At 43.8% G+C, this 13819-nt stretch overlaps 1 protein-coding gene across 1 annotated transcript in view; it reads right to left on the bottom strand.

The window, feature by feature from the left end:
• The window catches only part of LOC123232317 (transmembrane protein 132D-like), a 1040749-nt gene extending 1032485 nt beyond the window's left edge, over positions 1-8264 (bottom strand). The window contains exon 1 of the mRNA XM_044658730.1: positions 8186-8264. Coding sequence (XP_044514665.1) covers positions 8186-8264 — 79 coding nt within the window. The remainder of the gene's footprint in view (positions 1-8185) is intronic.
• Positions 8265-13819: the final 5555 nt, after the last annotated feature.

Here is a 13819-nt window from a genome sequence, read left to right as displayed (position 1 = left end):
GGGTAGAGTGGAATAGAATGAACATTAAGTTAGAGGATCTGTGCTCAAATCCTTCTTCTGACACATTATTCTTGGGTTGTCTTGGGTAAATAATTTTACCACTCTGGACTCAATTTTCTCATCTGTAAATTAGGTATAAAAATCACAGCTAGCTCATATGGTTGTTTGTGAAGATCAGATGAGAAAATATGTAAAAAGTACCTTGCAAAGGTTAAGATATGCCAGCTATAATTCCATCCAGCTGCTAGAGGAACAAAATGATTCATAGCATCACAGATGTGGAGGCAAAAGGGATTCTCAAAGATGATCTAGTCTTGTGTTGGCAAACCTATGGCATGCCTACCAGAGCATGCTGGAGCCCTTTCTACGTGTATCTGAGGATAGTTCATATGACCTGCCCCTCTACCCAGCAATCCAATGGAAGTGCTTCTTCCCTCCCCTGTCTGGAGTAAGGCAGGAGCTCACATGTGGCATGAGGGTTGCAGTTTCGGCACCTGGTCTCTAAAAGGTTCACCATCACTGATCTAGCCCAAGAGTGATCCTGTAATATTCCATTTGACTCTCACCCTTGGTCTCACACTGGACAGTCAGATGGCACAGAGTTCAAGTTTGGCCTCAGACACTTCCTAGCTGTGTGACCCTGGGCAAGTCACTTAACTCTGTCTCAGTTTCTTCATCTGTAAAGTGAGCGAGGAAAATAAATACACTCCAATAGCTTTGCCCCCAAAAAACCAAATGGAGTCACAAAGAGTTGGACATGACTGAAATGGCTCAACAACAACTATTCTGAAGAGCAAGGTACCAGAAAACTGTGTATACTCTTTGATCCGACAATACCACTACTAGATCTGTATTCCAAAGAGACCAAAGAAAAGGCAAAGGACTTATTTGTACACAAATCTTTATAGTAGCTCTTTTGTGGTGGCAAATAATTGGAAACTATGGGGAAGTCTATCAGTTGGCTGAACAAGTTGTGATATATAATTGCAATGGAATGCTATTGAGCCATACAAATTGGCAAACAAGAGGGCATCTGCAGATTGAGAGCCAATTCTAGAGATGGGAGATTCTGGGTTTAAATCTGGCCTCAGACACTTCCTAACTGTGTGACCCTAGGTAAGTCACTTCACCCCCATTGCCTAGCCTTTACCACTCTTTTGCCTTGGAGTCAATACACAGTATTGATTCTGAGATGAAAGGTGAGGGTTTATACATAGATAGAGAGAGAATAAAAAACTGTTTAAAAAAAACAAAGGGGACTCTGAGATGAGAAAGTTCTCTTTCCCAATTCAGGTTGACACTTTCTCTGCATCTTATAATCTTGTGGAATTTTCTGGAACAATGAGAGGTCATATGACTTGCTCATGATGGCACAGTCATTATTTGTGAGAAGTGGCACTCGAACTCAGGTTTCTGTAGTTCCAAGGCCAATTCTCCCTCTCTCTACTACACCACAAAGTTTTATAAGATGAATCTATTCAAATGAGACTCAATAGGAATCAACATACAAATTGAGCACTACTTGAGCACAAGAACTCTACTTCCCAAGTATAACATTGGGAGTTGTGGATACACAGCATTTGTTCTGCATAAAGAGCTGAAGGTTTTAAGTGGATGGCAAACTCTATGTGAATCAAGAACGTTGACTCACAAGGCATCCACAGAAACATATGTGATTTGGGGCTCTATTTAAAAAAAGAATAGGAAGGTAATAATCTACATTTATTGAGAATGCCCAAAGGAGGTGAGAGTTCATGTGATGTGAGAATCACTTGAAGGAACCAGGCATGTTTAGGCTGAAGAAGAGAAGACTCAGAGGGGGATATGATGGAGCTCATGAAGTATCTAAAACAGTGTCCTGTGGGAGAGGGATTTGACTTCTTCTGCTCAGCTCAGGTCAGAAGTAGGAAGGAAGTTTGTAACTTACAATGAGACCATTCCAGGCTTGACATCAGGTTGTTAATTGTTCAGTCTTTGGGACCCCAGCTGAGTTTTTCTTAGCAAAGGCACTAGAGTGGTTTGCAATCTCCTTCTCCAGCCCATTTTACAGATGTGTAAACTGAGGCAAACAAGTTAAGTGAATTTCCCAGAGTCACCCAGGTAGTAAGTGTATAAGCCCAAATTTGAACTCAGGTCTTCCTGATTCCAGTCCTAAAGCTCTATCTCTTGTGCCATCTAGCTACCAGGGTGTCAGAAAATCATTCCTAATGATAAAAATAAACCAAGAGTGGAATAGGCTTCCATTAGAAGTGGCATCTTTGCCCTTCTTAGACATAATTCATAAAATACATTATGATGAGGATTCCTTTTGTGCCTATGGGCTATATCAGATATCTGCTGAGGTCCCTTCCAACCTCAAAATTAATTCTTTGAGGGAGAAAGTTTCTTCACTGAAAGTCTTCTAACAGAGACTCTATAATCTCTTATAGAGGATGCTAAAGAGAGGATTTTGTTTAGACATGGGATGGATTAAATGGCCTCTGTTGGTCATGTCACCATGTTTACCTCGGTTTCCTTATCTGTAAAATGAGTTGGAAGAGGAAATGGAAAACCACTCCAGTATCTCCATGGAGAAAACCCCTGATGGGGTCGTGAAGAGTCAGACACAACTAAAAGCAACTGAACAACAGGAAAATGCAACATAACAAATATGCGACAGTTTATTAAGAACCTAACATGTGCCAAGCTCTTTATTAGGTCTTCTGGGGAATATGTAGATGATCTTGAAAGTCATTCTACTTCCCGTGGGTTTCAGTTTCCTTCTCTATATGAGAAAGTTAGTGCAGTTAATAACATTCCCATGTTCCAGAGGAAGAAACTGAGGCTCAAACAGCTTGAGTGTTTTAAAGATAGTCACCTTCTAGGAAGATTCTTAGCCTCAACAATATGAACTTGGATCATTACACAGATCTTAAGTATTTCTATCAGTGTATATAAGTATCTCTTAGAAGCAGATCAGCTCTCCAGCACCTTTGAAAAGATACCCATGTGGTCAGAATAAGCCATGGTCCCAGTTTCCAATCTTACATGTATCCTAATAACTATGAAAGTTCACATTTGCTTTACCTGAAATCAGGAAAAAGGAAAGGTAATGGAGGAGGCTCATTTGTTCTCTTCAAGATTCTGAAAACATTTTTTTAATTTGACAATATTTTATGTTCCCCCAATTACATGTAAAAACAATTTTTCAAAACTTTTATCTTCTGTCTTAGAATCAAGTCTAAGACAGAAGAAAAGTAAGAGCTAAGCAACTGGGATTAAGCGACTTGCCCCAGGGTGTGTGAGGTATGTGAGATCACATTTGAACGCAGGACCTGCTGACACTAGACCTGATATTCTATGCTTTTTGCTACCTAGCTGCTCGGCAAAAACAATTTTTAACATTTTAAAAAAAGTTTGAGTCCCAAATTCTCTCTCTCCCTTTCCTCCCTAACCCACAAGATATAAGCAATCTGACATAGATTTTTACATGTGCAATCATGTAAAACATTTTTTTCATATTAATCTTTTTGTTTTTTGGATGAAAACTCAAACAAAAAATGAAGTGAAATATATTATGCCTTGGTCTGGATTCACAATACATCAGTTCTTTCTCTGGAGGCAGATGACATTTTTTTTATCATCTATTTGGAATTGCCTTTGATCAATGAATTGCTGAGAAGCTTTACTCAGTTGTTCATCATACAATATTGCTGTTCCTGTGCACAGTATTCTCTTGGTTCTGTTTATTTTACTCTGCATCAGTTCCTGTTAAGTCTTTTCGGTTTTTTCTGAAATCATCTTGCTTATCATTTTTTTTACAACACAAAAGTACTTCATTATAATCATATACCATAACTTACTCACTCATTGCCCAACTGATGGGTCCTCCCTCACTTTGCAATTCTTTGCCACCACAAAAAGAGCTGCTATATCACCCTAGTACAACTATCAATAATATAGAAATAGCTCTTGATCAATGACACATGTAAAACCCAGCGGAATTGCTCATTGGCTACAGGAGGGAGGTGGGAGGAGGAGAGGAAAAGAACATGAATCATGGAACCATAGAAAAATGTACTTAATCAATTAAATAAAATTTTTTAAAAAATAAAAAATAATTTTAAAAAAGAGCTGCTATGAATATTTGTACATCTTTTTCCTTTTGGTTTTTCATAGAGACTTGGCACTGCTGGATCCAAGGGTATGTACGTTTTTATAGCCAGAAGAGCTTTTATTGAAGAAGGAATATTTTTTTTTGTTCTGCTTCACCCCAGATGGCAGAACCATGGCTAAAGACAGAAGCTACCAAAAGACCAATTTAGGCTTAATATCAGGAAGAATTTCCTAACAGGCAGAGCTGTTCCAAAGTGGAATGGCTACTTACATAGATGATAGCATAATGTCTGGTATATAGTAGTAGTCTGTGCAGCTAGGTGTCAAAATACTTAGAGATCTGGGCCTGGAGTCAGGAAGACTCATCTTCTTGTGTTCAAATATCAGCCTCAGACACTTCCTAGTTGTGTCACTCTGGACAAGTCACTTCACCCTGTTTGCCTCAGTTTCTTCATATTTCAGATGAACTGGAGAGGGAAATGGCAAATCATTCCGCTACTTTTGCCTAGAAAACCCCAAAAGAGGTCACAAAGAGTCAGACGAAGCTGAATGACTCAACCACAAAGTATTTCCACTTGATGGAGTCAGAAAGTTTTTGGAGGATACTCCAAACTGAACTCCTTTCAGTTGTTATAAAAGCAGATCTCTGCAGATGTCAGAGTAGAAGAACATACTAATTGTGTCTCTTCTGATTAGACATTCAGACTTTTTCAAAATTAAGCCTTGGGATTGTGATCATGTAATGGAGAAGGCTACTATTATTTTTTGAAACCTTTACCTTCTGTCTTAGTATTAATTCTATTTTTCCTCAATTACACATAAAAACAATTTTAAAGCTCTTACTTTCTCTCTTAGTGTCAATTATAAGACAGAAAAGAAGTGAGGTCTAGGTAATTAAGGCTAAGTGATTTGTCTGGAATGACACAGCTAGGAAATGTCTGAGGCCAGACTTGAATCCAGGTCCTTCTGACTCTAGGCCTGGCACTCTATCCACTGTGCTACCAAGCTTCCTCTGGCTACTGATATTAATAAACAAAAAACAAGGGGGCAGCTGGGCGGCTCAGTGGCATTAGAGCCAGACCCAGAGATGGGAGGTCCTGGGTTCAGATCTGGCCTCAGACACTTCCTAGCTGTGTGACCCTGGGCAAGTCACTTGACCCCCATTGCCTAGCCCTTACCACTCACTCTTCTGCCTTAGAACCAATACACAGTATTGATTCTAAGACAGAAGGTAAGGGTTTAAAAATAAATGAATAAATATAAACAAGAAACAACAGAGAATTATGCCCTGTGAAAATAATCCAGTGTAGAGTGGACTGAGTACTGAATTTGGACTCAGGAGACCCGGGTTCGAGCTACCTACTGGTTATGTAATCATAACACTTTAATCACTTAATCTCTAAAATGGAGGATAATAGTAATTGTAGACCCTGAGCAACTCACCTAACCTATATGAGCCTTAAGCAACAACTTGGGGGGCAGCTAGGTAGCTCAGTGGATGGAGAGTCAGGCCTAGAGATGGGAGGTCCTAGATTCAAATCTGGCCTCAGACACTTCCCAGCTGTATGACTCTGGGCAAGTCCCTTAATCCCCATTGCCCACCCTTACCACTCTTCCACCTAGGAGCCAATACACAGAAAGTTAAGGGTTAAAAAAAAAAAAAAAACTTGGGATTTACCTACCAAGGGAAATATTGTGGCATAGAAGGGGGGAAAAAAACTGAATTTGGAGTCAGAGGACCTGGAGGATAAATCCCTATCTACGATTGCTTCCTGGGTGTAAAATGAGCTCCCTTGGACCTCGGTTTCTTTAACTAGAGAGTAACAGAAATAAGTCTCTTGAGGGTAGAGGTTGTTGAATGAATTTTTAAAAACTGACTACCTGAAAAGCACTCTACCAAGTATTGGGGGTGTAAATACAAGCAAGCAGGATGATCCCAGTCCTAAAGAAGATCATATTGTAATTAGAGAATATTTTGGCAGAGGAAGTCAGAAGGGTTGGTCATTAGAGGCATAGAGCAAAACCCTGAGCTGTCCTTTCCAGGAACGGCAGTACTGATGTAAGAACTATTCTCAGAGCTAGAGCTGGAAGATGATGGGGAAGGGGGTGGGATGTGATGCATCCAGAGTGTCAAGGCAAGCTGGTGGGCAAGAAGAGGTGATGATAGGTCTGATATTGGGAAGATAAAGTGAATGCTCACCAATCAAAACCCAGGGCCAGGGGATCTTTAAACCAACCCCCAACCCCCAGACACACCCACACTTCCCCTGTGCCTAGTCCTGTGCTCAGGACACAGCAGGCACTTTTAGTGAGTTTGTTGGTTGACTAACAAAGGGCATTGAATTAAGAGTTCTAAATCTGCAATTGTGCTGTACCAGTCCTTGGAATCTCTTCCACAGGGGATGGCAGCAGGCAGAAGATGCTGCGCAGACCCTAGGCATGGAACTAGACTGGCCTGGTTCCCCTTATAGACTCATCACAACCCTTAGATGAATTGTTAGCTACATCAGGGGAAGCAGTTCTCCACATAAGTGGCCGCCCAGCCCCTTCCTTCACTTCTGTTAATATCCATTACACTAACCTCCCAGGGCTGTTGGAAGTAAATTGCTTTGTTTACCTTAAAGCTCTCTAGAAATTTCCCTCTGCTGAGGGCTGAGCTGGCTTCCCTGGCCACCTGTCCTCCCAGATCTCCCAGACTGCCTGTGTCGGACTCCCCCATCTCTGCCATAGAAGGTGGCTCATGACAGAAAGGAACTCAAAGAGCTGGGCTTTCGGATTGTTTGAACTCCCAATAACGCCGGAGGTGCATCACAGCTGTCCTCCTGAGACAACTCCAAAGATTCCCCCTCCCTGAAGCACAGCAGGGCATGAAAAGCTATCGAGGAAGCAGCCACAATCTGAACAGACTCCAAATAAGCAACATCCCTGCCTCTCCGCTACCCAGCTAATAGACAATTAGTGTAACGAAAATTTCCCGTTGTAGGGTAATGGGCTTTGAAGTTGCTAAGGGAAATCTCAGCGTGCAATCCTTAACCGACCGATCTTGCCCAAGGATTCCACCACTCAGTTAAGACTGCTATGAATGCTGTCTTCTCACCCTCCCTCGAGATATTCCCTCAGGGGGAAGAGGTACTTGGAAAGAAGACACAGAAATCGCAGCTTCTGGTCAATGATCAATAGGCCATTTATCCTCCCTGAACATAATACAGGAAGCAAATATCGTTCTTTCCTAGAAAAAAAAAAAGCAGCCTGCTTTATTCAGGGTAAGACAAGATGGGCAGAGAAAAAGCAGGGAATCCCTGAATCTACTCACTGTTCACTGCGAGGGCCCCTGATGAGATCTCCTAAGCTAGAAGTTACAGCATCTCAAACTCATCCTTCAACATGGGGGGCTCATTTGGTGACAGAGATACAAACAGAAAGACCAAGCGCGACACACACACACACACACACACACACACACACACACCTCTCCAAATAAAATCAGCGAGGGCCATTTCTCAGGGGCTTTCGATGGTGTTTTTTCACTAACTCACATTTATAGCAGACCGGTAACATCCCACGATGTAATAAGAAACATTAACCTGCAGAGAGGGCTCTTAAATTATCTCGTGGTGGCCCAGGGAAGGCAGTGAAAGTCCCAACTGTAAGAATACCTTAGGAAGCATTGTAAAGCTCTCCTCCCTGGTGTCTTCCTCAGACCTTCCCCCACCCCCAACCCACTTCTCTCCTGAAATGATACGGAGAACCAAGCGTGTGTTTTCCAATTTCTACTGATCTCCACGTCCTCTCTCCTTATTCCAAACACGTTTCTGCCTTTAACAAACGGTCCCCCCTCCCTCTGTCCCCAACACACACACAGACAGACGGACACACACACACACACACACACACACACACACACACACACACACACACACACTTCTTTCCCTTTCAGTCTCACACATTCTGGATGGGAATAGTGGGAAAGGGAAGACAACCTCAACCCAACCCGGCGCCCCCCACCCCTTTCCCCTTACACACACACTTTTGGAGGAAAGTTAGCCCAGGCTCCTGGAGGGCGCGGGCCCAGCCAGGCTCATCTTCTCACCTTTGGAAAACAGAGCAGCCAGGCTGAAGAGCACAGGTGACCAATGCTGCCACAGCGTCCCCATCTCTGACGGGCACATCTTGGAACGGGCTGACAGGCGGGCAAGTCTCCTCCCCTGTGCGGTCTAGGCTGAGAGACTAACTGCGGGGTACATCAGCATCCCCAAACAGACCAGAAAGCGAGGAGAGAGCAGGCAGGCAGGAGGCGAGGCTGCTAAAGGCAAGGGCGCCTTTGGAGCCCAGAGCCTTCCCCGGAGCACACTGGCCCCATGGCCCCGAGGCGATCGAGGGACGCCCCAGTTCCCTGTTTAGGAGTCTCTTCAATCAACCCAGCCCACCCTCAGGGATGTCAACCGAACGGGAGGACTCTCTCCTCCCCTGGGGGGAAAAACAGTCAGTCTAGAGTTTGCAACAGGAGAAGGAAAAGGATGGCGAGGGAGCCGCGTCTCCAGTCTCCAGCTCCAGGGTGTACGCGAGGGTTTGCAGGGGGCGGGGGATGGGGCCTGGCCGGCCCAAAGTGTCCCCCAGTCCCTTTTGGAGGAGGCTTGGGAGGTGACTAGCTAGCGGTCGCCTGAAGGCGGCGAGACTGGGTAGCCAGAGGGCCCGGGAGCCGGGGCTCAGCTGGCCCCGGGCGCACGCGGCGGCGGCGGCGGCGGCCCGGGGCGGCCCGGCACTGCGCCCACATGCCGGCGCGCCCCTAGCCGCGGCTCAGAGCAGGGCGTGCGCTGCTGCTGCTGCTGCTGCTGCCGCCGATACTGCTGCTGCTGCTGCCGCCGCCGCCGCCACCTCCGCTGCTACTGGGAGCCAAAGTTTGCCCGGGGCTGGAGCGCCCCTCCCCTCCCACAGGCCAGCCTTGCGGCCGGCTGGCCTCCTTCTCCCCCGACTCTGCTCTGGCTGGAGCTCCTACTCGAGCTGGCTCAGTCCGGGTACCAGCCTAGCCCCGTGTAGTGGAGCGCACAAGTGGCTCCTAAGCTGGGAGCCAGGCACGCGGGAGGGGCCAGTCCTGATGCGGAACAGATGTGCAGCCCTGGTGGCACCGCTGGCTTCTAGGGAGGGGAGCCCTCCTCCAGCTGCCTCTGCCTCCTCCTCCTGCTCCTCTTCCTCCTCCTTCTTCTCTCAGCCGGCTCTCTCTTCCAAGCGGGCGAATATCGGATCTGGAACTGTAATCATCATAAAGATGGATTTTTCCCCTTTAAAAACAGTGATATCTTTTTAAAAGCCCCACCCTTTCAGAGTGACAGCTGTGAACCCCAATCCGCACGGCTAATTCCACCTCTCACCTCCCCCGCTTCTTGGGGCTGGTGGGCCAATCACTGAGGCAGGTGGTGGAAGACCCAAGTGGATAACCCCTTGTTCTAGGGTTAGGGTCAATCTCATCCTGCACTTCCCAGCAAATGGTCCAACAGGTTGGGATCTTTCCCCTCACTCCCTACTCTTTTAAGCCATGGACCATCTCTTGGGACCTCAGCCCTCAGTTATCCATCCTTGTTGGGGGAGGGAAAGGGGCAAGGCAGGGTTACTGATTTGGGGTTCTGGCTCTCGATTTCCCAGACGATATTGACTGGGCCTAGGTCACTACCTCCTTACCTTTATTAAGTTAAGCTCCTGAGACCTAAGGTGTTTATTTCATTCTAGTGTTGGAGGAGGGACTTGGGAGGAGAGAAAAGGAGAAGAGGAAAAGTAGAAAAGCCTTGTATTTGAAGTCAGGAGACTTGTATTTTAATCCTGTCCCCAGATTTATTAGATGAGTAAATTTAGTGAAATTACTTAATCTCTCTGACCCTCAGTTTCTTCATCAGTAAAATGGAGTGATAATACAAAAACCACAGAAAAGAACTAAGAACTCTAGCAGAAAGGTGATAGATACAAAAAGATATGCAGGTTTTCAACATGGCTACTAGGTGGATGCGTTTGAGTTGACTGCTTGTTTATTACACGTTGTGTTTTTTTTCCCCTTTATCTCAGTTTTTCATGGAAGTGGGGAGATAATGTTAGCACTAATGATTGCCTCTCCCCAAAAAAGGGAGCCAACTGAAACATTGCTTTTTTAATGGAGAGAAAAAAAATAGAAGAATATTTAGAAGGAAACATTGACAAGCAGGACAGTTTTGAAAGTAAAATGTATGTCTTTTGTGTATGTTTGTGTGGTACATGTTAGAAGCAACTGGTAGGAAGAGAACAAGTAGTAGTGTCTTCCTGGAACCTAGGATTTCTGCCTCCCTCCTTCACTGAAGCCATTTTACACTGGCTGTTTAGGATGGTCTTTTTGGAGACAAGGTGAAATATATAAAGAAATCTGGTCTCATAGAAAGCTTAATTTGTACCTTCTCTAACCTTATCATGTATATTTAAATTTTGGAAGATAGGAGATCTTTACCCTCATTCGTGTCTTCATAAATCTCTAGTACTCTCATCTTCAAGATAAAATAAATAGGAGTAATCTTTATATTTCAATATTTCTCAGGCTCAGCTTCTCCAGTGCTAAGTGGCAATCCTTGAGCTATTCATCTCAAAATCAATGAAAAATAGGGAAAACACCTGGGATCTCTGACACATTTTATAAGCCATCAAAAATTAAATAGAGTGATTATCTCAGCAAGAAAATCCCTAAAACAAGAATGGGAAACTTCCAGATCATGACAATTTCATTTGGTCTTTGGTAAAAGGTAACATCATGATTTCTGCCTACTGTTGCAAATTCGCAACTGTTTCTTGTCAAAAAATATCTATGTGGTTTTTGAAGGTTTGGGTGATGTCTAAAAAAGCTGGAATGTGTTTCAATGAAAACCCATTTGTAGATCTACCTAACTTTATTCATGTCCTAATTTCTGTCTGTCTGTCAGTCTGTCTCCCTCCCTCCCTCTTTCCTTCCCTCCCTCCTCTCTCTTTCTCTTCCTGCCACTCTCTCATTCTATTTTTCTCTGTCTCTCTCTGTTTCTTTATTTTAAAATACTAGATATGAAATCCAGTCTATATTATATTTATTGTCTGCCCCACCCAGTATATGCCTTATGTTTATGTTTTCTTGCCTTTGCGTATTCTAATCCAGTGATGGCAAAACTATGGCATGGATACCAAAGACTACATGCAGAGAACTCTCTGTGAGCATGAGCACTGCCTCCTTCCCCTACCCCCACCCCCAGTTCATTACTAGAAAGGCAGAGGGACTTGGGTGGAGCTGCTCCCTTCCCCCTTTCCATGCTGGCCTGAGAACATTTTTTTCACATCATCCACTCATCTGCCCAGCAGCCCAATGGGGGCACACAGTGGGTAAGGTGAGTGGCTCACAGGTGGCAAAGCTGGAGGGTAACAGAGCACTCAGACCATTTCCCTTCCCCTCTCCATGCTGGTCTGAGGACATTTTTTTTTTCACATCACCCACCCCTCTGCCCAGCAGCCCAATGGGAGCTCTTCCTCCCTCCCCTGTCTGAGATAAGGAGTGGGGTGGGGTAGGGGTGGTACTCAATCTCTGAGGGGGCATGCACTGCACTTGGTCTGGGGGGGGGGGAAGCTGGGACTCCCTCTCTAAAAGGCTCACCATCACTGTTCTAATTCCTCTACCTATAATGCCCTCTACTTCTCTCAGGTATTGAATAACTTTGTTGTTGTTATTCAGTCATGTCCAACTTTTTGTGACTCCATTTGGGGTTTTCAGGCAAAGATGTGGGGTAGTTTTCTATTTCCTACTCCAGTTCTTTTTTATAAATGAAGAAACTGAGGCAATGAAACTTGGATGGTAGTTGTCTTGAAGGTCTTCAAGCAGAGTGGAATGACCACTTGTATATGTTGTAGAGGGGGGTTATTGTTTATGCATAATTTGGTCTATATGCCTACTGTGGTCTCTTCCAGTTCAGAAAGTCACATACACAAAAAGCAATTTAATTTGCAGCTCAAGTGACTTAACCAGGGTCACACAGCTAAAGTCAAAAGCCAAACTGAATTCAGAAAGAAGTCTTCAGTAATCCAGGTTTGCCACTCCATTCACTTCACTACCCTGCTAAATTCTTAACTCTTCCTTTATTTAAAGACCAGCTTAAGCACCACCTCTTACACTGGAAACAAACAAACAAATAAATAAATAAAGTCTTCTCTTCTCTCCTTTCCTTTCACTCAAATTTCACACAACATTTTATATTACAGCTCCCTCCTGTACTTTTAGTATAAAACAGCATAGTTTCCATGTCAGGGTCCCATTGCCTTATTAGACTTCTATCTCCATGAGGTCAAAGAGTCATCTTGGTTGTCTTATTCTTCTAGACCCCAGCATAGTATCCTGCACAAGGTAGGTGATTTTTTCAAATGAATGAATGAAGCTAGTCTGGTCCACTCATTTTACAGTTGAGAGAAGGAAAGCCCAAAGCAGTTCAGTTTATTACTGAAAGTCACAAAGCTAATTCAAAACCTCCACTAGAACCTAGATCTTCCAGCACTTGAGTCCTTAACTGCTTTCATTGTGCCAAAAATTGCCTTTAATTTGCCTTGGGATAGAAATAAAATATTTATATTATTAGCTCTATGTCATAGGATCATATTTCTTAAAGAGAATTGCATATTCCCTAGCCTTCATTTTAAGAGACAATGAGATGGTTTTATACTTCTCTCTAAAAAACAAAAAAATCCCCAACAAATTAAATTGCTTTTTTGTGTATCTGACTTTCATATTGGGAAGAAAACCACAGTGGCCATGTACACCGAAGTGTGCAAAGACTGGAAATCCCTCTACGACATATCCAACAAATCGTCATCCCACTCTGCTTGAAGACACTTAACAACCACCCAAGGTTGGAAACACCTAAGGAAGCACTAAGGAGAATCCCCCACCTCCCAAGGAAACTGGTCCTTATACTCAGCTTAAATCTTCCTCTTTGCAGCTTAAGTCTATTACTCCTGGTTCTACCCTCTGAGACTAAACAGAACAAGACTAGTCTTTCTGTCTTTGACAAAGACCTCAGTCATTACATTACCTACTCACTCCCAAGCCCCTCCAAGATAAGTACCCCTAGCTTTCCCATCCACTTCTCATATGGCACAGTCTGAAGCTCCACTGGCATCCTCACCTTCCTTCTACTGGCTATTCTCCACCTTCTCAATCTCTTTATTGACACATGGTGCCTAGAATTGGACATAATACTCAAGATATGGTGTGAGCAGGACTTAAAACAGTGACGCACAGAAGGGCAAAGGTGGGAGAGACCTTACTTAGAGGCCATATTGCCTAATACTTTGTAAATGGAGAAACTGAGAGTGATAGAGGTTAATAGACTTGTTCAGTGACTTACTGCTAGTTAGGATACTAGCAGTGATTTACTGCTAGTAAGGATACTAGCAGTGATTTACTGCTAGTAAGGATACTAGCAGTGACTTACTGCTAGTAAGGATCAACTGTGGAATTTGAACTCTGATCTTCCCATCACAAGTCTAGCACTATCCACAATGCTAGAGTCACTGTTGCCTTTCTTTTCCTCATAGCTTTTTTTTCTTTTTATTCTCCCCTAGGCTAATTATTTTCCATTGAAAAAGTGATCATCACCATGACACTAACAATATCCATAGGAAAAACTCTATGGAGATACTTTAGGCAGCTAGGTGAATCAGTGGTTAGAGTTCTGGACCTAGAGTAAGGAAGCGCTGAGTT

This window comes from Gracilinanus agilis, chromosome 1, assembly GCF_016433145.1.
Source record: "Gracilinanus agilis isolate LMUSP501 chromosome 1, AgileGrace, whole genome shotgun sequence".
In the NCBI taxonomy this organism is placed as follows: domain Eukaryota; kingdom Metazoa; phylum Chordata; class Mammalia; order Didelphimorphia; family Didelphidae; genus Gracilinanus; species Gracilinanus agilis.
Note: the sequence above shows the minus strand (reverse complement) of the source record. Positions and strands in the feature narration are given on the sequence as shown.